This window comes from Guillardia theta (assembly GCF_000315625.1).
Source record: "Guillardia theta CCMP2712 unplaced genomic scaffold GUITHscaffold_82, whole genome shotgun sequence".
NCBI classification, from domain to species: Eukaryota; class Cryptophyceae; order Pyrenomonadales; family Geminigeraceae; genus Guillardia; species Guillardia theta.
The window spans coordinates 25,283-45,060 of record NW_005434592.1 but is presented as its reverse complement, the minus strand read 5'-3'; the positions used below and the strand labels follow the sequence as shown (position 1 = coordinate 45,060).

Here is a 19,778-nt window from a genome sequence, read left to right as displayed (position 1 = left end):
TCCTCCACGGTCCCTCCTCCTCCTCCTCCTCCTCCTCCTCCTCCTCCTCCTCTTCTTTCTCTGCTCCACAGGAAATGTTCCTCCTTCCTCCGTTGCAGAGACGTGTCCACGACTTGGACCTGCTCCGCCCTGATGTAATCTCCACAAGCCTCCGCCCTTGGAGATATTCCAGCGCAGAACCCGAAGAGGAGGTAGGCCAGGTCATCCTTGAACTTTTCAGCCAGCCGTTTCTATCGGGGCATCAGCAACCACGTCTGAAGGAGAAGAGTGGGCAGCAAGTCATACCTTGTCACCCACGTCCTGGTTGGGCTCGATCACGACCGACAGCGGGCCAGACACGTTGACGAACGTGAACGATAGCAGGTTGACTCCTCCCTCCAATCGCGCGGCTGCTCCGCTGCTCTGGTTGCCGACATCGATCTGAAACGAGTTAGCAGGAGGCAGGGGAGGGGGCTGCTGCTGCACAAGTACCTTGAGGGGCAGAAACGTTCCCGTTCCTCCACTGATCTTGCACAGAGCGCTGGTCTGCGAAACCCAACTTGTCTGCTGGCACCTCCTCTCACCCACCTGTATTGTTGGCCCATCAGCTCCAGCCGGAGGCTCCGGCCCGAAGTCCGATCCTCCCACAGTCAGCGTCTGCTCCCCAACATACGGCCCCAACTTCGGGTTGACATCCAGGATGGCTGGAGCCGAGTAGTTCACTGTGAAGCAAGGGTGCTGGACGGAGCTTCCATTCATCGCGGTGGCAGACGACTGGTTATCTGCAGTGCACACCTGGCTTGCCTCCACGCCTCCCACCTCCAGCCTGATCGTCCTTCCCCTTCCTACTCCGGGCGGCAAGATGCTGATCAAAGACGAGTCGCTGACCCATCGCGTGCTGCATGCCTCGTAGCCCTTGTAGAAGGAGTCCACCAGCATCACGGGAGTGAAGTCACCGAGCCCGAAGTTCATCCCGGTGATAGTAGCCTTCGCTCCTCCTTCCGTTGACACGCTGCTGGCTGTTTGCATCCTGCTTATCATGGGACGGTCGTAGGAGAACACATTGTTGAAGGTACGAGGGACATTCTCGATGTAGCAATCCTGCCCTGTGTCGATGCGCAATGCTGACCCCAGATCGCTGAAACCGGCAGGAACTTGTGCAACGATGGACGTGTCCGACTGCCACGTTACCTCCCCTGAACTCTGCGAGCCAAACCTGACCTGCACAGCTGAGTCGTTTGATGTCCCCAGGAATCTTCCAAGGAGCGTGACGGCGAATCCTCCCGATGTCGGCCCGTTTGTCCGCGAGAGCCCTGCGATGCTCGAGTTCTCGCATGCGCCGATGAGCGGGGGCGGCGTTGACGCCGAGATCGCTTCTCCGACGGTCTCATTGGGTCGACTTGACGCCGAGATCGCTTCTCCGACGGTCTCATTGGGTCGACTTGACGCCGAGATCGCTTCTCCGACGGTCTCATTGGGTCGACTTGTACTGGCAGCGTTGGGCTCGGGGGTTGTCTGGTTCCACGGAACAGTCGTGAAGTTCGCGGCGTCCGAGACGTTCGCCATAAGTTCGCCAGAGCATGATACAAGCAGCAGGACGAGCTGCACGCTTGCGATGAGGTGGACATGGTTGGAGTTGACTCGGGCCAGGCCTCTTTGTGGGAACATTCCAGCCTGACGATGGTTTGCCTCAACCTTCTACATCCACGTTGAACGAGCTAGACGGCACCATCCTCTGTCTCGATACGCTTCCCCCTCCCCCTCAACCATGTGCTCCCTTCCTCCCCTTCCTCCCCTCCTCCTCTCTCCTCCTGTCCCTCCTGCCTGATCATGTTTTCATCGGGGGGGATGGAAATAGAGGACGAGGCGGGCTCGTCTGAGTTCGACCGATTCCATGAGGCAGGCCTGATGGATGAGTGAAAAGAACGCGCAGCCATGGAGGTTTCCAAGGTGAACGACCAAGTCGATACGATCACACTGACGACTGCTCCTGCTCCTGCTCCTGCTCCTGCTCCTGCTCCTGCTCCTGCTCCTGCTCCTGCTCCTGCTCCTGCTCCTGCTCCTGCTCCTGCTCCTGCTCCTGCTCCTGCGGCTCCTGCTGCTCCTCCTGCTCAGTACCACAATTTTGCCTGCTTGCTCTTTCGAAGGTGTACGACTAAATCGATACGATCGCACTGACGCCTGCTCCTGCTCCTGCTCCTGCTCCTGCTCCTGCTCCTTCTCCTGCTCCTCCTGCTCCTCCTGCTCAGTACCACAGTTTTGCCTGCTTGCTCTCCTCCTCCTCTGCGTTTCAAACGCTTCTTCCTCTCTGCATTCCCCATCACTCCTCGAGTCAGCGTGCACGCATCATGATGTCAGAAGACAGGGCTCAATACCAGCCATGCACAACACCAGGCAAGGGGACATGACGGACGAGGAGGTCACCCAGTGCCTGCTGGACCTGGAGACATGGTTCAAATCGAATTGTGAGGAGCTCGGTGAGCGAAGGCAGGAGGAGGCATCAAGATTTCTATTGACGCAACCCGTAGGGAACGTCTACGCTCAAACGCCCCCAGCCTCTGACGATGCGATCAAGGAGCTCGAGAGCTCTTTGGAGGGGGGGCAGATCGACTCTGTGCTCAAGGTCACCTATGGTTCCCGTTGGGCTCCGAGGTCTGAGCTCTGCTCCTGCAGTCGCTCCTGCTGGCTCACGACGGAAACATGCCGGTCTACTCGTCAACGACCTTGTGAGGGTTCTGTCTCAAGGGAGAGATTGTTTCTCAGCTCTCCTCCAGGTCTGCCAAGAAGATTCTGGAAGCAAGGTCCGAGATCCTCAGCTCGGACAAGGTATGGCTCCTCCGGGGGGAATGCCAGAATACCTGCGTACGAGGCTGCTGATGTCACATGGAAGGGGGGAGGGGGCATGGTCCCATTCGCAATCGACGGAGAGGGAGACGTAAGCTTCTTGCATCTTGCTTTCGCTGCCAGCGATCGCTCGGAGATTCTTCAAGTTTGATTGTGACGTTGCAGTATCTTGTGTTGCATGAGAAGGGCGTTTCTACATGGAGCAAAAGTGAGTCTGCTGCTGCTGCTCCTGCTGCTGCTGCTGCCCGCACCGTAGGATGACACGACTGGTTCAGGCGAGGGGTTGGGGATGGTCGAGTCGCCATCTCTCGCATCGTAATCGTTGCTTCTTGTGCAACGACAGTCGCAGTGACCCTCTTGCTGCAGCTACTTGGAGAAGTACCGTGACGAGATGCTGCGAGGTAGTCGAACGACTCGACCGTTTGACTTTGCTGACGTGAAACAGGAAAATTGGAGTACATCGAGGGTTGTGGAGTCGTCGACGTCGTCTAGATTCCCAGCACACCGCACAAGATCGGTTGGTCGATACCATCACTCTCAAAATCTTCAATACAAATACAAACATCCTGTAATGCAGCCATCATCCGCGGTATTCATCGCCGCAGTCGCCGATGACCTGAAATCTCATCAATCTTGCAATGGCACAACCAAAAAGAACGACCTTGAACAAGTCGTTAGATTGAGATGTAACCGAAGCTATCAGATCAAAATCTTCCTTGTCCAGTTTGAAGCCAAATACCCTGAAGGTTGATCCAAGTCACTGCCCAGCTCCTAGCGCCGCAAGAGCGGCAGGATCCTGATTGCGGAGCTCACCGCAAGTTGTCGTCGATATGCTCTTGAAGCCCCAGGCGAGCTCCGACGATCGCTCCTCCCGTGGAGGGCTGGTCGATGACCCATCTGCTCACTTGTGATCCGACCAGACATTGCAAGGTCAATTCAAATACCTTTGAGCCACGTTAGCAACCGAGACGCCATGCTTGTCAGCAACGATCTTCATCTTGGCAAGAAGTTCCTGCAAGACAACTTAACCCAGGATGATCCCTTGGGGTGTGCTCGACGACCTGAAACAGATCCCAGCCGCCCCAAGCGCGGATCATGTTGTAATACTTCTGCTTAGAGACCGTGTCGAAATCTTCGTTCTTCAGTTTCTTGTGGCCGACATATTTATCTGTCAGGAAACCTCCGCAAACCGTGCCGTATGCGAGCAACTTGATATCATTCTTAGAGCAGAAAGGAGCCATGAACTTCTGTGGTCGCTGATCGATGATGCTGTACTGCACCTGATTCGAGACGATCTTGATCCCCCCATTCACAATCGACTCCAAGTTCTGCGTGTCGAAATTCGTGAGGGCGAGGTGATTGATCTTCCCTTCATCCACCATGTCCTGCATGTGCTTGAGGGCTTCCATGTACTGGTTCTTGCTCCCGTAATCCCACCAATGAAATTGAAGGAGATCAAGCTTTTCCGTGCCCATTCTCTTCAACCGCTCGTTGACAGCCTTCTCAACCACACTTCGTTTCATGTCGCCGGGCATCGGGACCCACTTGGTATAGAACTGAGACTTCGCCCAGAGCTCAGGGTGCTCTTTCCGGAAGAGGGCCGTCATGAGCTCTGCATTTCCATAATGGTCGGCAAGATCGAAGGTGGTGAAGCCAGCTTCAACATGTTTCTTCATGGCTTCCACCGTCTTCACCTTGTCCGGTCTGTACCCATGCGCACCTGACAGTTGCCACATCCCGGTGAGTACCTTGCAGCATGGTAAGTCCCCGCCCAGCTGGTTGAACTCGACAGCAGCGGCCACTTGGCTCTCTGCCATGGCATTTCTTGCAGGAGGACCAAACGTGGCGAGTGCAGCGGCGGAGAAGCTCCCAATGGTGAACTTCCTCCTCGCCGAGCTCAACGCAGAGTCTTCCTGGGCGACCATCAGGAAGCGAGGGCCGCAGGAGAGGCTCCTCCTGACTCCGGTAGGCCAGAGCCGTGCTCTTGCTGCAGGAGTGATGGCGTTGTGCATGAAAGAGGAGCCTGGGGAGAAAGCCAGCGCATTCGCTGCCATCAAGACTGCAAGCATCCCGGGCTTCGAGATCATCATGGCCTTAAGACACAAAGGCACTACCCCCACCCCCCATTTTCATACTTGTTATCAGACCTTCCAACAGAAGCCGTGGGCCCGCCTCTTCATCGTAATCTCGCCTAGTTGAGTCGCATCGCCTCAGTATCCTAAATAGAATCAGTTGAAAGGCAGCAAAGCAAAGAATACCGGAGATGCGATTATGGTTGAACATCGACGTAACAAGGACCCTACCCCCTATTTCCATATCGAGGTGACCCCTCATACCTGCTCGCGTCTGGAGGTCGGCAAGGTGGACTATGTTCTCGCTCTTGAGGAGGCTCGTGGAGAAAGCGCCCACGAAGACGACGATGCTGGTGAGCTTGCTGTCGCACTGTCGTTTTAGCTCTCATCCTTCGAACACTCTGCTCCAATCCGTCAACCACCTCTGCTGTGTTTGTTCCATAAACACCATCAAATGCTTCTTCTTGAGCTGATTGTGCCCACTCGCTCCAGGATATATACTTACAAGATGGCCATGGAGAGGATGATGGTACCGGATATCTTGGAGGGGGATGGGCTGGTGGAGAGGACCCTTGTAATTTTGATGAACTTTATTGTGAATGAAGATTTAGGCAAATAACTGAGAATCTTGAATCCAAGTACACTTGAAAGCGTCATCTTCAACGAATAATGTAATCTAAAGCATCATTTTCAATGAGAAATTATTCTTTTGTAGAGATGGCATTACTAATCAAACAATCGTAGAAAAATTAAACAAGAGTGATGCTGAAAATATTGAGTTCAATCTACATAGGAGGTGTGAGAAAATGGTGCGAAATCGGAATACTACATCAGAGTAAAAAAGAAAATCATCGTATCGTAATGTACACATCAGGCAACGGAGTAATGCTCAAAGGAATGAGTCAGCAACCTCACCCACCTCGCAAACCCTCAACTGACTGCTTGTGCAGCGTTCTTGGGGGGTATTCGATAGAAATCCGTCGCTAATTTCCCGATACAGACGAAAATTCAATAAATTTCTTGGTCCTCAACAAAGAATTCATTTCATCCGAGTGAGCATTCTGAGAATAGATTCCTATCATTACATTAAGCTTGCTAGCGAAGTTTTTTCGCCTCAGAAATTCGTGTGGCTCATAAATTGAATTATGAAGAAATGAATCAAAGATACATTGATGCAGTCGTCTTTGGTATCCATGGGTTTATTGAAACAATGCTATGATACACATTTTCTTGCGCATTTTCTACATTTTCCTACTCTTCCTCAGGGAAGCCGTGACGTTCGAAAGGAGCATTCCTTCGGGTCCGTGGCAGAGAATTTTTCTGGATTCTGGGAGCAACTCGGCATCCCTCAGCTTGAAGCAAGATGACAAAACCATGCTCTCTTCAATGATGTAGATGTACTTGCGTCCATGGCTGACTTGAGCTCCTCCGTCTAAGTCAAAGTTCTTGTCCAACTGAGAGGACCGCTCTCGACCCCATGAGTCTCTGCCGGAGAAGAAGAGGTCGTCTTCCATGAGGAACTCATCGGAGTTGTGTGAAGACTCTTGATGAAGGGAAATCGCTGACATGTCTGGCAGTAACAGAGGAGAATGTGAAGTTTAGGTACGTGAAGGATCGAAGGAGGGGGTTGAAGTTGGAGAGGATGTGAAAGGTGCTGGAAAACTGGGAGCTCCGCTGTATATATAGGGGTGCGGAGGCAGCCGAGGGGTCGCAGTCAGCCGCTGACGCAGACTGTCATCATACCTGTTACAATCTTTTTTTAATTTGGGGGTTATCCATGAAACGCCTTGTTATCTGATCTCTTGGCAGCTGACTCCATAGGTAAGAATTGAATAGCTCTTCTTTGGATGGAACGATGACACTGTGACCCTTTATGAAACATCGGCTATCGCTTCAACCGTATTTACTACACTTTGACCCCTTCATAGCAGGATGTCGCCCAGTCAAGGTCAGAATTTAGACGGCTCTCCTCAAGGCAAACAAGGGTTCCCTCAGACCTATAGGTCTTGACAAGCAACATAGAAACTGCTGACTTCAGAACCGCATATGGTATCATGACTGTGTGCTTAAAATCCAGCGGTCCATGTCAAGACCATGATCAGCCATGTCAACGTTTCTAATGCTATTCCCGGTGACCTAGGAGCCCTAGGACCCAGACAGCTTAGGGTACCTGGCCATGACATTGAGTCATCCAGATGACTGGTAGATGATATTTACTACATCACTGTAGCAATGCTCGATGACTTTAATTTACCACAGGACAAAGGGTCGTCACGATCCGACCCGAAGAGGGGGGAGGTCAGGAAAAGGGCTGTGAGGTGAGCAAGGCCTGCTCAGGACAGCTGAGGACAGCCGAGCAGAGGTCAGGTCAGGTCAGGTCAGGTCAGGTCAGGTCAGGTCAGGTCAGGTCAGGTCAGGTCAGGTCAGGTCAGGTCAGGTCAGGTCAGGTCTTGCAAGAAAGGATTGTCGACGTTGTGGAAAGGGCTTTTGTGAGAGAAATAAGAGAGGGAAAAGGTATCTACGAAGCAGTGAAACGAGATCATGGACAAATTATTTCAAGAAGAAGATTCAAGTCATCATGGAAGCTACATCGGCGAGATCTTCTTTCAGGGAAGAGATTCAAGTAATGCATCCGCAACCAGATTGTCAGAAAGAAAAAGTCATCAAGTTGGACTTGGCATACCACACCAGGACGGTCTGGAGGCACAAGCAAACTCCGTCGACTTGACGTTGAGTTCAGATCAGCGCAAGACTACAGATCCAGTTGTACACGATTCAGGCACACGAGCGGTCTCAATGAGGGAGTACCGCCCCTGTTTCGTGCGGTTTAAGAACAAGGCTTGACAGGGAAGAAATCTATGGCAATCCGGTCTGAAGGGAGCAAGGACGTCTTGCTGCAGAACGTGATCAATGCCGTTAGGAAGAGGCAGCACGCAAGATCGATTTTTCCTGCCAAGCTGAATGCCCAGCTCGAGAAATTGATCAAGAAATTTTAATGGTGAAAAGCTGAAATAGCTTGCATGTGAATTTAAGATTTTGTAGAAATACACAAGGAATGAATGAAACAGTTCAAACACATGTTGAAAGTCTGCGTCTTGTATCGAAGCATGCCTCCAAATCAAAAGGAGATTGCTCAAATCAAAAACAGTTAAGAGATGCTGACCATACTTGCCGATCTTTTCACAATTTATTCACTGCACTGATAATGGATTCTGCTCAGTCGTCGTCAGAGGGCAAATCCACGTCTTCATCGAGGAACAACGATGCGTCAACTGCAGCAGCCAACTCTGTTTCACCAGCAGTAGCGTTGTCCTTTTGATCCTGACAAAATTCTCAATCTGTTGAAATGCAACATACTCTGAACACATAAGTTCTTCAGGATAAGCATAAGGACAGGCAAGCAGAGTTGAGTAGAAGGAACAAGAGGACAGGAAAGAAGAGTTGAGAAAGTTAAAAACGGGACGAAGGGAAGCAGAGTGGTTGAAGGGGTTTGAAATTCAACTTGATCAAGGGATCTCACCTCCTTTGACTCTGCCTGTGCGCTTGGCCCACCCTTGTTGACCTTTTGCAATGAGAAGGAAGTTCCAGTGACTTGAATGTCGTAAACCTCTTCCTCATCATCAGAATCTTTCTCCCTTATCATCCAATCGTCATCAGCCTCATCATCATCCAAGAACAGATCCGCATTCGCTGCCGCAAGCTGATTGAACAGGTCTTTCCCACTCTTCCCTTTGATCTGCTTTGCAGCTGCGAGCATCTTCTTGGCCTCTGCAATATCCTTCTGCTTCCTTTCTTCTGCCTTTCGTGCTTTCCACGCCACGAAGTTGTCGTAGGTTACAGGTGTTAAATTTCCTCGCTTCCTCAGTTCGGCTCTCTCGCGCTCGATGGCATCGTATATGTCATCATCCTTCTGCTCTCCAAGAACGGCTTCGGCCTTGGCGAGATCTTCGTTTCTCTTGGCCTCATTGTAGGCATCCTGGGCAGAAATCATCTCGGTCTCCTCCTCCTTGGGAGCTTCATCTTTCTTCGCAACAGCAGCTTCCTTCTCCTTCTTCTTCACAGCTGGGGCGAAAAGCATTCGAAGCTCGGCATCTCTCGCCTCCTTTTCAGCCTTTCTGTTCGTTCTCTCTTCTTTCTCCTTCTCTTTCCGCACGGCCTCATCCTTTGACAAACCTGCACGTTTCGCGTTTTGGGTAACTTGCTGAACGAAATTCTGGACAACTTTGGATTTGTTCTTGTTCTTCAAACCGAAGGTCTTGTCCTCAATGACCTTCTTTTGTGCTTTGGCAACTTCCTTCTTGGAAGCTTTGGGAGGCATCGTGCAGAAGAATCGAAACTCGCAACAGCGTACTGGCGGCTAGAAACAAGAGAGATCCTGGAAAACAAAAGTGATCACAATGTAGCAAGCAAGCCAGATTGAGTGATCCAAATTAGATGTTATCCACATTCATTCTACACGTAAAGAAACACGAAATCTGAGCAGGATTATGTACAAATGATTTTGTTTTCTACTCCTTTGCGCAAGTGCAGGGGAAACTGAGGTGAGAGGAAGCTAGTAGCGAAGTGCGAGAATGCGATAGCATCATGCACATAAATACTATAGAGAGACAGAGACATGCAGAGATTCAAATATGAAACCAGGAATCATGACAGTTCAATTCTTGCAATATGAAAGAAGATTCAAGATTCTCGGATCAACTTCATCATATTTTAGCATCATATTTCCTCGGTGGAAGGTTGATGCATCTTCCCCAATTAGGATGCAAACAGATGTTCTAAACAGTATAGACTGAAGATATTGTTGTAGTACAATGATTGCAACAAAGCAACAAAGAATGCTGTTCAAAAAAACTAGACAAAACGGATCTAAAAGCCGCAATCTCCTAGTATCTTTTCGTCAACCACCATCAGCTTTCGAGCTCCGTGACCTTCCTTCTCACATCTCTTAAAATCATCTTGTCCTCTCTCGATTAAAACATTTGCTCATGAAATCCTCCTCCTCTTGTCCAGAGCCCACGATCTCTCGCGCTCCTTGCCTTTATCCCCTCCCTAGTCGCAGAGCACAGCTCCCGCCATCTCACGCATGCAGGACCCCACCCCTGATCTCATTCTACATATACCCTACCCTCTCGTTTGTAACCCTACCCCAGAAGATAAATTTCCCTTTTCTTTTGCAGCTAGATCTCGCTATTTTACTATTGATATCATTATTAAATTACAGCGTATATGCCCCCTTTGCACTATTCACTACCCTACCATTTCATTGAAATCTACATCTCCATCAGAGGTACCATGCATGAAATCAGTACCCACCACACACAGACTCTTTTTTTCCTCCGTTATGAAATCTTAACGATAAAAACGATGATAACGGACAAATGGAACGCATGGAAGCATTTTAAAGCGTTGGTACATCTCAGTAGTGACCCGGCCCGGGCCCGGCAGGTGCCGTGACAGACACGGGCCCGGCCGATTCCAGTAATAATGAAATAAAAATGAATATACTTTTTTGATTCAACCTTTTGTTTGTCATGTGTACCCCAAAAGTTTCCCTCAGATTGTGGGGTGGACATCGAGCGGTACCAATTTTCATTAAAGAAATTTATTTTAAAATCAAGATAATGATCTCTCTACACTTTTCTTGTACCAAGTTATCTGGAGCTTCGAGTTATAAATCTCTAAAATGAAGGAAAGTAGCTATGTTCGGTGATTATCGTAGACGATGTAAATAGATTTTAGTCGAAGAGTTGCATTTTTATAACTGTTTTGAGATATTTTCAGGTACAATCCCATCTGGTATTTTGGGAGCAACCACCCCACCCTCGTTCGATAACAGATGCGTTTTGACACCCCATATGAACGGACCCCATGGTGTAAAAGAGGGGTACCGGTCCAATAGCACCCCTTGTTTTCTCACATGTAAAACACTCAGAACGCTACCTCTATAGAATTATCTTTCAACACAGGGGTGGTATAGGTACCCTCACCACCCATTAGGGACTAATTTTGTCACCCCACCCCTCCTATGCCCACGTCCCTTCATCCCTTTTAGCTCGATAATTCGGACTTCCCAGTACCCCCCTTCCGACGTGACCGGCTTATCCTACCTTACGAAATATCACCCCCTTTTTCCTCACAGGTGATGACACAAAGTACCCCGTACTTGATAACCCCACCCTCTTTTTTCGGTTACCCCTCGGTCCAGTACCCCCACCCCACCTTAGATACTCACGAGGCCAGACTTGCAAATCGCTCCGTCCCCTTCACTCGTAATGCCCGTGGTGATCTGATCTTGCAACAACCTCCCCTTCTCTCCTCCCCCTCCCCCTCCCCTCCCCTCCTCTTTCCTTCTCCTCGGAGACCGAGCGATTCTACCCTGTCGTTGCTTCCGCTCGCTTGTTCTCGTCACGATTCTCTATCAGCGATCGCATACTCGTCTTGAATCAACTCTTTCGATTCTAATTCTTCATTCTTCGTTTCTTCCTTGGCTAAGAAGAATCGACCTTTGAACCGATTCAAGCTCGAATTCCATCTCCAAGAATCATTGGAGCAAATCTCTGCCGTCCTGAGCGCTGCTGGATTGTTTGTTTTCAGGTTACGTAATCAGAAGTACTGGTCGTTCAACGCTTTCCTGATCTGGTTCTGGATTGGATCTGAGATTGGTGTCACGGACTTGCATGATAAATATTTGAGGAGGGTATAAGCTTGTTGTGGAAATTCTGTCCTCAGGGCCGCATGCCCATTTGCGCTTAGGGAGTCTGGCTGAGGTAATGGCTGTTTGCCAAGTCGAGTCCCGTGCCATTCAATCCTGCTTTGAGTATCAAGACTGGATGAGCAGTTCTCCGCCGAGGATGCAGAAATCAAGGAGCAAGGGGAAAAAATGGGGAATCAGCATACAGGAGCCGAAAGACGCACAACCAGCAGAGGTGAGCAGAGACGAGATTCTTACATGCGTTTTTCTGACCCAATGTTGCAGATCTTGGAGGGCAAGCTTTTCATCGGCAACCGCGCTCAAGCAACAAACTGGGATCTCGTTTCCTCTCTGAACATCAAGTACATCGTGAACGCCTCCCGCGATGGGAGCAGCCCTTTTCCCTCGATCCAGTACTTCACCTGCCCTATCACAGACACGGAAAAAACGGACCTGAGCGAGGCATGCCGGCTCAGCTGGGATTTCATCGAGAGCGCGTATCAGCATTCTCCCGCAGGGGCAGTGCTGGTGCACTGTGCCAGCGGGATATCGCGATCGGTTGCGCTGGTTGCTCACTATCTCATGAGGAAGGAGTGCATCTCCTACGACGAGAGCATGAGAAGGATACGCATCAAGCATCCAGCAGCGGCTCCGAACGCAGGCTTCACACTCCAGCTGCGACTGCTAGAAGCTTCCTTCAGGAAGGACCCGGATGAGAAGAACGAATGAGCTGTTTTTTTTATTAACCCGCACTCGTGGCCTCGCTACGACTTTTCTTGGGGATTCAGCCTGGTCTTCGATCTAGGGTGACGTTTGTTCCACAACACGAGGTGTGCAGCGATGCCTTTATTCTTTTTGACCCCCCACCCCTCCCCCCTTCTCTCTTATCTTCGAATCTTCATCGTATTTTTTCTCTCTACACCAAGACTTTTAAGTTTATTAAATTCTTCTTTACATTGCGCACACAGCACCTTGGGACCCTCCCACTAACATATCGTCTGCTCTAGTTAGTCAGAGACTTCAGCTTGACCACCTTCAGACTTGACATCATCGCCGCTGTCCTTCATTCCTTCCTCGCTTGCCTCCCCACCTGCAGCAGCATCCTCGTTGGGCAGTTCTTCAGACGATTCTGCACTCTTGGCCGGAGCATTGGATGTTCGTGCTGTTGGCGCTGAAATATGATCCACCTCTGCTATACAGCATGTAAGCTAGAGGAAGCAGCAAGTGCTTGGTATCACCTGGGAGGGCGCTGCTGTTTGCATAAGGGTGGAGGGTGAACGAGTTGTCTTGTACTTGTCGTCTTAGCCCCGACATTCTCACCACATGCTTCACCTGTCACCAGGCACATCATGGGTCTGTGAGCAGTCCGCTGCTCTTCGACCTGCTTCTTCCCAGACAACTTCTCGTTGGAGCTTTTCGGTGAGTTCGGCTCCTCCACGTTTGCGCTGGCAACTGATCCACGACGTCAGGCACTTTCCCTCAGCCCGCACTTGCTGAGCGAATGACCTGAAAGACCAGAAAGCCTGGCTCCTGCCGTCCCTTCCTCGCATTTCTCAACCTTCTGCCAGACTTTTCGCAGCCCTTTCGGTCTCACTGGGAGCAATCGCCTGGAGAACCTCTCAGCCGCACAAGGACGCTCTCCTGTAGACTTACGGGTCTTCGTCCTTGTTCGGGATGGAGCTTGGCGGAAGGTTAGGTAAAGTTCTAAGCAGCTCATGTCACATCATGCACAGTCCAGGCTCAGTCCTGACCTCCTGACGTACTCGAAGCCGGCAGTTGCTGCAATGGCGTCCTTGGCCCACTGCTTGCTCTGCAGATCGGTCTGTGGATAATCAGCATGGCGAACAAATCTCTTATGGATGCATGCCACCTTCTTTGAAGATCTTGCAGAGGCAGCTTTCTTGTCAGCTGACATCTCGTTTGCTCCACCATCCGATGCTTCCTTCGCCTCATCTTCTGTGCCGACTGCTTCCTCCCCTTGCGATCTTGAGGACGCAACAGATTTCTTTCCACCTCTTCCTCTCCCCCTTGCTTTGGCTGGATGAGAGTGGAGAGATTCAGGAATGCAGGTACAGCACCTAGGATGTACCTGCTCCTCTCGGTTTTGCAGCAGCCTTGCCCTTGCCCTTGCCCTTGCCCTTGCCCTCAGCGTTGTTGTCAGCCCAATCTCCGTCATTTCCCTTCTCCGACTCCGAGCTTAATTCCTCGTCATCATCTGCTGCTTCAGAACGCCCCAGTCCCCCACGAAGAGCATGGAGAGAGAATCTGCGAGCAAGAGGATGATGGCGGTGGCAGGAGGATAGCGAGTCTACGCTGGCGATTTGGCTGTCTAGTTGACTCAGCAGGATAACGAGAGGCAGAATCTCAAGGCCGATGGCTCTGATCTGCCGCATGATCCTCCAAGGTGATCGAATCCGCTCCTGTCATCAAAGTCAAGATCCTCTCAAATCATCAAGTGCTCTCCGACTGCGCTTCACAAAGTGCTCCTCTCCCCCACCCCACCCCATCCTTGACAGCAGCAGAGAGAAGACAAGAGGTAGCAAGAGGACAAGGGAGTGAAGACGAGAGGGCTGGCAGTTGGTCACTCTCTGACTTGAGCTTCTTCTCCCTCTAGTGTGGTGATCGCCATGGCAATGGTGGTGGTAGTGGTCGCAGGAGTGGTAGCTCTGGAATTTAGGGGTTGGCCCGCACCCTCAATCCTGCCTGGCACCGCAGGCACCGTACTGAGACGCTCCGATGTCCGCTCCGCCGCCGCGCGGCAGGGGCCGGCAGGCTGGCCCGGCGCCGGGTGACTCGGAGGGCGGGCCGGGCTGCCGGGGCACTGCGGCAAGCCAGGCTGGGGGGCCAGGCTTAGCCGGCGGCGCAGCTGACGAGTCCATACTCGATAGAGGCTGCTGGCCGCGGCGCCGGTTAACTTAGTTAGTAGGCTGGGGCCGGGGAGTCACTGAGTCATAGCCCAGTCACCATCTCATCAGAACTCGTCGCGGAAGAGTCGAACAGTCGTGGCACTCAGAGTCACAGTACAGCCGGGCGACTCCGGGCTTTACTAAGCTAGCAGCCTGCGCTAATGAAAATTCTTTCGAGGTCATTGCCGGGAATCGATGGAGAAGGGAGGGTTCTTGGAGAGGAGGAACTGACGGATGCCCTGGAGGTCTTGAAGGAGAAGCTTGGAGTTCTGTAGAGCAGCAGTCACCGAAGGGGGGGGGGGGGGGGAGGGAAGCACGAGGGCAGGACCTCGGTGTAATTCTCTAAGAGAGTGTTGCGGATGTTCTCCTGGCAGGAGGGTGAGCAGGGGAAGGTAAGGAGTCCCGGAACCTCAAGCTTGAGAGCCTTCTGATATGTGAAGATCTCGAACTTGATGCCGAGGACGAAGAGGCCAACGCCCTAGAGCACCGTCACCTCCACCAGCTCCTCAAGGCAGCACAGTCGGCAGCACAGTCGGCATTCACCTCCTTTTGCTTCGCGTCCTCCAGCCACGTGTGGATGACATCCTCGAGGAGACGGTGCTGAAGGAGGAGCATGAGAGGGAAGAGACGAGGAGAGGCAGCGAAAGAGGGGAAGGTGGGGGGAGAGAGCATGAGAGGAGAGGGGGGAACGAGGCCAGCGGGAGGGATGATATTACGTGTGGTCTCGATCCAGCTTTGAAGCAGAGCTCGAAGAGGACGCGCATGCTCTGCATCAGCAAACCTCACAAGAAAGCATGATGATGACGATGATGATGACAATGATGAGGATGGTGATGATGATAGTGGTGGTGGTGGTGGTGATGATGATGATGATGGTGATGACGATGACGACGATGGTGGTGGTGGTGGTGATGAAGTTGGAGATGATGACGACGTAGAAGATTATGTCGAGGATGAATGAATCGAGGATTATGTCGATGGTGATGGCAGCGATGAAGCAAATCAACCATTACCTGTCCTGAGAGCTGCGCCATGTTGCTGACGACCTTGAGGATGGTCTTGAACGTGTTCTCGTCCGCTATCACTTGCGAGCTGATCATATCTTCCAAGATGTACTTGGTGTGCACGAAAGCAGCCTGTTGGTCTGACCGCAACCGCATCAGGATGGCAGGCATGACATGAGTGACGTGCCAGACCTGAGTGAAGAAGCGCGACTCGTATCGCACTGTTAAAGGAATCGGCCTGATTGAGGCGGTGAGCGAGGAAAGGAAAGGAGATGGAGCACGAGATGGGGTAAGAGGAGGAGAGACGGAGAGGTTGGGGTGGGGGGGAGGAGTTGGAGCCAAACAGGATTGATACAACCGCACAGGAATGGAAAGAAATGACTGGAAGAAGTGGAGATCAAGGGATAGGGCAAGCAACAGAAAAGGCAGGAATGAGGCTTTTAGCGGGGGAGAGACAGGGAGCGAAGGACTTTGGCTGGAAGGGAGCAAAGCATTGAATGACAGAATAACTCTCACCTCTGGTTTGAGACCAGAGTTGATCATGAAGGCAAGAAAGAATTGAGCTAGCCCGAAGAACTCTTCTGCAGTGACACGTCAAGAGAGCCAGCTCCCTTCCTGTCACCCCCCCCACCATGCTCCGAGCACGCAGAGATGAGAATGTTGTACGAGTGTCGATCAGGTTGTACACCTGCAGAGAAATTACTCCCCTGCCACCCAGCCTCCTGCCCTCAAATCTCTTTTCTTTCTTCTCCGGGTGACACCACAAGCAAGCATCTATTGAGCTCACCTCCTCTCATTCTTGCTCTCATTTCTAGTATCTATCCTCCATCTCCATCTCCATCTCCATCTCCATCTCCATCTCCATCTCCATCTCCATCTCCATCTCCATCTTTGTCGCTATCTCATCCGACTTACCCTCGCCAATCATGCGGATGAAATAGTTCAAAGTCATCTCAGCTCCCTGAGGTGTCGTCAGCCTCTAGGGGTGACACGTCATCACAACCTCCTGTGAGTCGACGAATCCATTCATCATCGCGTTGTGGGAGCTGGGAATCAAAGGTGAGAAAGGAAGGAATAAGACAAGAGCTGGAGAAATCACTTGATGTTCGGCTCGATGTCCAATTTCTTCAACTCATCCAAGACCTTCAAAGAGGTGGCGTCATAACATCTCAACCAGCAGTCGAGATCTCCAGGTCCACACCATCAACGCTTGATCGCAGAGTCCGAGTTGACCGTAAACCCGGATGAGGGCCGCGGCAGTTTTAACAGTGTGATCGATCTTCATCCTCTTCATCTCTTGGACAAACTGTTGCGTTCAACCAAACAAGGTGAGGGAGGAAACCAGATCTTCAACATTAAGAACCTCCACGACGCGAAACGCGGCTTGATCTTGTCTCTGTCATGGTCATCAGTCAACCTCTCCTCATGGAATGCATGAGGCCGGACCTTGAGTTTTGAATGAGCAACGATCATCGATACGCACGTGCTCTCAGTGGGAACAAGTCGTCTGTGATCGAGAAAAATAGTCAGGACAGCACCAACTTCCTTCTCTGCAACAGCAAGCTCACTTCTCTTTAATCAGCTCGAAAGTCATCCATGCCCTCTCAACATCGCGAAGGCTAAGGGTGCCACGTGAGTGAAGGTGCATCAAACAACAACTTCAAACATCTTACCGGGCGTAGGTTGCAAGGAGGATGTTGAAACTACAAATGTCAGGCTGCAGATGAGGTTCAATCTCCACAGGCGCCACATGAGCAACGTGAAAATAACTTCACCTCCCAGCTGTCCTGCAGGAGCTTCTGCCACAACAACTCCAGTTCTGTGACGCTGCTGCTTGCAGCCCTGGACAGCATTGCGTTCCGAGCTTCAACGTTGTTGAACAGATGTTTGGAAAAATTTCTGTGAGCAAGCTTGTTAGACAACGCAAGGGCCGACTGAAAGGTTGCTTCCACCTGATCAACGTGAGATTCAATTGATTGGCCCCCTTCGTATGCTGGTGAAGATGCCATCAGTCTGTCAGGATTGAACGTGAAAAAGCAAACCTGATGGTTGACGGCGAGGATTTCCCTGAAAAGGAGGAGTGCTGGTGAGTCAACTAGGTCACGAAGGAGAGGAGGATTACCCTGTCGAATCCAGCGGCATGATCCTTGCAAGAGCAGCGATGGTAGACGAGCTGGCAGAGGCAAGAATCAAGTTAAAATCAAAGCAGAGTTTGGAGAATAAGGGAGAGGGAACAAGTCCCATGCTGGGAAGCGAAGATCGCGCAAGGGATCAGTCAGGAGGTAAGAGGATGATAGGGAACAGGTTGCCCTGCAGCACGGAGTTGAGAAAGGAGACGATGGGAGAGGAGGAGAAGCGTGATAGAGAGGTCAGGACAAGGAAGTGACCGAAGATTATACCTCGGCTCCACCTTGCAGTTCACCATGGTCTCAACGACTTGATTCACCCTTGCGATGTCTCTTCTCCGGCTGCACATGCCCCCCCATCACCACCTTCCGGCCCGCGACCTCTTCTACTTACCAGAGAGCAGAGATCGTGGCATCAAAGGCCGCACGGATGTGCTTGTCATGCGGAGCCGCGCTGATCTCACCAGGGCCTCCGTTGTTCCCGTCGGCAACAAACTTTTGCGCCATGTCGTCTGTTTCCTCGCAAGTCACAGCTCTTAGATGTAGGGACTTCAACGTACCGTCGATAACAGTCAGTGCGTCTTCGTACGTCATCGGGAACAGCTTCTTGTTGCAGAGTACCTGTGCCACAGTCTTCGTAAGTATGCACAACAAACATCTATTCGGCATCACTTCGAGTAGAGGAACAGCGAGCTCCGGGCAATCAAGCCTGTTCAAGCACAGCATGTCAGGAGCAACACTGGCAGCTGCTGCAACGGACTTGTTCAGTGCATTACAGTACGAGGCCAGCGCTGGAAACCCCACGTGCTGTGTCCGTCATACGTGAGTGTGAGAACGGACATGTTGCAATGGTATCACCTGGTTCGAAGAGTAGATAGCTTTGATTTCTTGTTTCCACACTTGCTGCAATCGTTGTTTGCTCCCCGATACGCTCTCCTATCAGAAGCTGTCAGCGAACATCGAGGAAGCCGGACTGGTTCACAAGTCTCAGGAGTCCGATTAGAAACATCTCGCTGCTTCCCAGCTGCAAACTTTCAATCTCCTCCCTTAGCTTTTGCGCCATGATTTGTTTCCCTTACCAAGACATTACACGACATGCGCAAAGCATGTGCAGGGTAAACAAACCTTTTGTGATCGCCGCGTGAAAGAGAGTATTGTACACAATCAGGTTCGGCCTCACGTTGGATCCTCTCCTGGCCAACGTCCCATCATCCATCTCATCGCGCGCAAGCGCAAGGAGGATCTTACATGCTCTGGATCAGCTCATACGCATCATTCAGCCGCTCAACACTGCAGAGAGCCGAAACCATGGCTCCGTAGCTGTAAACGTCCGCCTGTCGTGAGTTGTGAACCTTCGTCTCCCTCCTCTCCCACCTCAGACCTTCTGCCGGGCAATAAGCTTGTCGAACACTCGCTTCGCAGCTGACACATTCTTCTTCATCCCATATGCTCGTATCGCCATGTTCTGACTGTTCTGACCAACTCCCTCTGACATCGCCAGCGATTCAAATTCCTGTCGAGGCCACGAGGTCACCAAGGGGCAAACAGGAGGCATACTAGCATACTTGGATGAACTCATCTATCTGTCTCGACTTCCAAAGGCGAGACAGCTTCAAATCCTTGACAGAAACTTCGGAAACTTCAACAGAGGAGGCATTCCTCCTGTTCGCTGCCCCTGGCAAGAGGCAGGGTCCTGCAAAACTGAGGGACCGACACGTCCAATGGGCGCCGAGGCTTCTCAACGTTTGCCAGTTTGCCTGAGACAGGAAAGAAGAGCTCTGTGCGCTGGGAGCTCCGAATGACAACTTAGCTTCCGACTCCTTCCCTCGCTGAAGATGCAGCGGCGAGCGAAGAGCTCGTTCATGGTCCAAGGCCATCAGGTACCGCTTGCTGCGATTCAGGAGCTGTCTCCCCCCCGTTCCGTTCGGCTGCAGCATGTTCGAACGTATGCACAGCAGACTCTCTTGCTCCCTCTGCCTCCGCCTCCCCTGCGTCAGAGGCGACAAGGCCAGCTGTCCGGCGATGCAATGGAACCTGGCAGCGCCTCCCCTTCTGAGCGCGAGCCGAGGCAAGAGACGGGCCGGGACGGCACTAGGACGTCTCTCGCTCACTGCTCCCTCTATGTATGTGCTCCCCGCCCCCTCCTCCTCCCGCTC

At 51.6% G+C, this 19,778-nt stretch overlaps 9 protein-coding genes across 9 annotated transcripts in view; 2 read left to right on the top strand and 7 right to left on the bottom strand.

Moving 5' to 3' along the window:
• Positions 1–1,545, bottom strand: part of GUITHDRAFT_144030 (hypothetical protein) — a gene marked incomplete at both ends in the record, with an annotated part of 8,549 nt that extends 7,004 nt beyond the window's left edge. The window contains 4 exons of the mRNA XM_005825554.1: positions 120–230; positions 286–420; positions 472–525; positions 568–1,545. Of these exons, the coding sequence (XP_005825611.1) occupies positions 120–230; positions 286–420; positions 472–525; positions 568–1,545 (1,278 nt within the window). The remainder of the gene's footprint in view (positions 1–119; positions 231–285; positions 421–471; positions 526–567) is intronic.
• Positions 1,546–2,359: 814 nt separating this feature from the next.
• Positions 2,360–3,315, top strand: GUITHDRAFT_144029 (hypothetical protein; the record flags this gene model as incomplete). Its single annotated transcript, XM_005825553.1, has 9 exons — positions 2,360–2,456; positions 2,508–2,602; positions 2,653–2,705; positions 2,754–2,805; positions 2,870–2,914; positions 2,989–3,031; positions 3,099–3,138; positions 3,190–3,224; positions 3,269–3,315. 9 exons carry the CDS (start codon positions 2,360–2,362, stop codon positions 3,313–3,315), a joined length of 507 nt encoding a protein of 168 aa, XP_005825610.1.
• Positions 3,316–3,403: 88 nt separating this feature from the next.
• On the bottom strand, positions 3,404–4,640 carry GUITHDRAFT_158479 (hypothetical protein; the record flags this gene model as incomplete). Its single annotated transcript, XM_005825552.1, has 5 exons — positions 3,404–3,439; positions 3,485–3,563; positions 3,637–3,720; positions 3,768–3,835; positions 3,885–4,640. The coding sequence occupies 5 exons, from the start codon at positions 4,638–4,640 to the stop codon at positions 3,404–3,406; spliced, it is 1,023 nt and encodes a 340-aa protein (XP_005825609.1).
• Positions 4,641–6,136: 1,496 nt separating this feature from the next.
• GUITHDRAFT_115175 (hypothetical protein) lies at positions 6,137–6,463 on the bottom strand (the record flags this gene model as incomplete). The annotated part of the gene is made up of 1 exon (XM_005825551.1): positions 6,137–6,463. One exon carries the CDS (start codon positions 6,461–6,463, stop codon positions 6,137–6,139), a length of 327 nt encoding a protein of 108 aa, XP_005825608.1.
• A 1,648-nt stretch (positions 6,464–8,111) lies between these two features.
• On the bottom strand, positions 8,112–9,272 carry GUITHDRAFT_165141 (hypothetical protein; the record flags this gene model as incomplete). Its single annotated transcript, XM_005825550.1, has 2 exons — positions 8,416–9,272; positions 8,112–8,216 (listed from the first exon to the last, which is right to left on the bottom strand). The coding sequence occupies exons 1-2, from the start codon at positions 9,211–9,213 to the stop codon at positions 8,112–8,114; spliced, it is 903 nt and encodes a 300-aa protein (XP_005825607.1). The 5' UTR covers positions 9,214–9,272.
• Positions 9,273–11,886: 2,614 nt separating this feature from the next.
• On the top strand, positions 11,887–12,288 carry GUITHDRAFT_39596 (hypothetical protein; the record flags this gene model as incomplete). Its single annotated transcript, XM_005825549.1, has 1 exon — positions 11,887–12,288. A coding segment is annotated over one exon (402 nt), but the record flags the coding sequence as incomplete, so codon positions are not given.
• A 275-nt stretch (positions 12,289–12,563) lies between these two features.
• GUITHDRAFT_154640 (hypothetical protein) lies at positions 12,564–13,553 on the bottom strand. The gene is made up of 7 exons (XM_005825548.1): positions 13,457–13,553; positions 13,338–13,408; positions 13,240–13,290; positions 13,093–13,193; positions 12,968–13,038; positions 12,825–12,918; positions 12,564–12,775 (listed from the first exon to the last, which is right to left on the bottom strand). Exons 1-7 carry the CDS (start codon positions 13,499–13,501, stop codon positions 12,594–12,596), a joined length of 615 nt encoding a protein of 204 aa, XP_005825605.1. The 5' UTR covers positions 13,502–13,553; the 3' UTR covers positions 12,564–12,593.
• Positions 13,554–14,612: 1,059 nt separating this feature from the next.
• GUITHDRAFT_154639 (hypothetical protein) lies at positions 14,613–16,077 on the bottom strand (the record flags this gene model as incomplete). The annotated part of the gene is made up of 8 exons (XM_005825547.1): positions 16,013–16,077; positions 15,689–15,734; positions 15,506–15,636; positions 15,209–15,259; positions 15,036–15,092; positions 14,903–14,970; positions 14,821–14,860; positions 14,613–14,761 (listed from the first exon to the last, which is right to left on the bottom strand). Coding segments are annotated over exons 1-6 (380 nt in total), but the record flags the coding sequence as incomplete, so codon positions are not given.
• A 518-nt stretch (positions 16,078–16,595) lies between these two features.
• On the bottom strand, positions 16,596–18,201 carry GUITHDRAFT_154638 (hypothetical protein; the record flags this gene model as incomplete). Its single annotated transcript, XM_005825546.1, has 13 exons — positions 18,183–18,201; positions 18,017–18,134; positions 17,896–17,964; positions 17,619–17,669; positions 17,539–17,563; positions 17,449–17,489; positions 17,272–17,395; positions 17,170–17,213; positions 17,065–17,115; positions 16,943–17,003; positions 16,860–16,892; positions 16,698–16,802; positions 16,596–16,639 (listed from the first exon to the last, which is right to left on the bottom strand). Coding segments are annotated over exons 2-13 (728 nt in total), but the record flags the coding sequence as incomplete, so codon positions are not given.
• Positions 18,202–19,778: the final 1,577 nt, after the last annotated feature.

Coding starts and splice junctions, on each gene's coding strand:
- GUITHDRAFT_154640 (XM_005825548.1), bottom strand. CDS start 13,501: ATGTCAGCTGACAAGAAAGCTGCCTCTGCAAGATCTTCAAAGAAG. Junction 13,039..13,092: donor CAGGCTTTCTGGTCTTTCAG/GTCATTCGCTCA, acceptor GTCGTGGATCAG/TTGCCAGCGCAAACGTGGAG. Junction 12,776..12,824: donor AAACAGCAGCGCCCTCCCAG/GTGATACCAAGC, acceptor GCTGTATAGCAG/AGGTGGATCATATTTCAGCG.